Source organism: Chlorella variabilis (assembly GCF_000147415.1).
Source record: "Chlorella variabilis unplaced genomic scaffold CHLNCscaffold_10, whole genome shotgun sequence".
In the NCBI taxonomy this organism is placed as follows: Eukaryota; Viridiplantae; Chlorophyta; class Trebouxiophyceae; order Chlorellales; family Chlorellaceae; genus Chlorella; species Chlorella variabilis.
The window spans coordinates 1,539,919-1,540,945 of record NW_005435078.1 but is presented as its reverse complement, the minus strand read 5'-3'; the positions used below and the strand labels follow the sequence as shown (position 1 = coordinate 1,540,945).

At 74.0% G+C, this 1,027-nt stretch overlaps 1 protein-coding gene across 1 annotated transcript in view; it reads right to left on the bottom strand.

Annotated features, from left to right (window-relative positions):
• Nucleotides 1-82: 82 nt before the first annotated feature.
• The window catches only part of CHLNCDRAFT_52424 (hypothetical protein), a gene marked incomplete at both ends in the record, with an annotated part of 9,785 nt that continues 8,840 nt past the window's right edge, over nucleotides 83-1,027 (bottom strand). Inside the window, 2 exons of the mRNA XM_005847640.1 lie at nucleotides 83-236; nucleotides 410-723. Of these exons, the coding sequence (XP_005847702.1) occupies nucleotides 83-236; nucleotides 410-723 (468 nt within the window). The remainder of the gene's footprint in view (nucleotides 237-409; nucleotides 724-1,027) is intronic.

Below are 1,027 nucleotides of genomic sequence, written 5' to 3'. Positions count from 1 at the left end.
CAAGCCTTCACACACACACCACACGCACACCCTCGCAGCCACAGCCACAGCCATCCAGCCCCCCACCCCCACCCACACCCACCCAGTGCCGGGTCCAGGGCGGCAACATCGTACAGGTCGACGCGGCGCTGCAGCGCCAGGCGGTACAGCAGCGGCGACAGCGGCAGGTCCAGCAGGCGGCAGTCCTGCAGCGCCTTGGCCACGGCGCGGCCCAGCAGGCGGAAGTAGGCCGCGGGCTGTGCGGGTGGGGGTGGTGGTGGTGGGAGCCAGGGCAGGGGGTGATGTGTCAGCGAGGGGCGCCAGGAGAGGCAGGAGGGAAGCGAGGCGAGCAGGAGCGGCAGGCGGCGGCGGAGCAGCGGCAGCCCCCAGGGGCGCCCCGGCCCCCGCTCTGGCTGCGAGCGCGCCTCACCTTGCCGTCGTCCCCGCGCCTGCCGGGCGGCAGCGGGGCGGGGAAGAGACCGTGCGGCGCCGCCACCAGCTCCCCAGCCCGCACCCCCTCGCTCAGCTGCCCGCCCTCCGCATCCAGCTCCCCCTCCAGAGGGCCAGGCCCGCTCAGGGCGGCGTCCGCGGCCGGCTTGGCCCCCTCTGCCAGCGCGGCGGGCGGCTGCGGCGGCGGCGCGGCTGCGGCTGCTGCGGCTGCGTCGTCGTGGCGCCAGATGCCCAGCGACTTGCGCTGCAGCTCGTGGGACAGCAGGGTGTAGAACTCCAGGGTGGGGCCCAGGCCTGCGGGGGGAGGCGTGGTGTGGTGGTGGTGTGTGTGTGTGGTGTGTGTGGTGTGTGTGTGGAGCGGTGAGGGCAGGAACAACCAGCCGGGTGAACTGGTGCGAAGGGAGAGCCAGCCAGGGCTGGCTGGCAGTCGGGGGGCCGCCTCGACGCTGTGTGTGTGTGTGGTGTGTGTGGTGTGTGTGTGGAGCGGTGAGGGCAGGAACAACCAGCCGGGTGAACTGGTGCGAAGGGAGAGCCAGCCAGGGCTGGCTGGCAGTCGGGGGGCCGCCTCGACGCCCCCTCCCGCGCCTCCGCGCCCTCT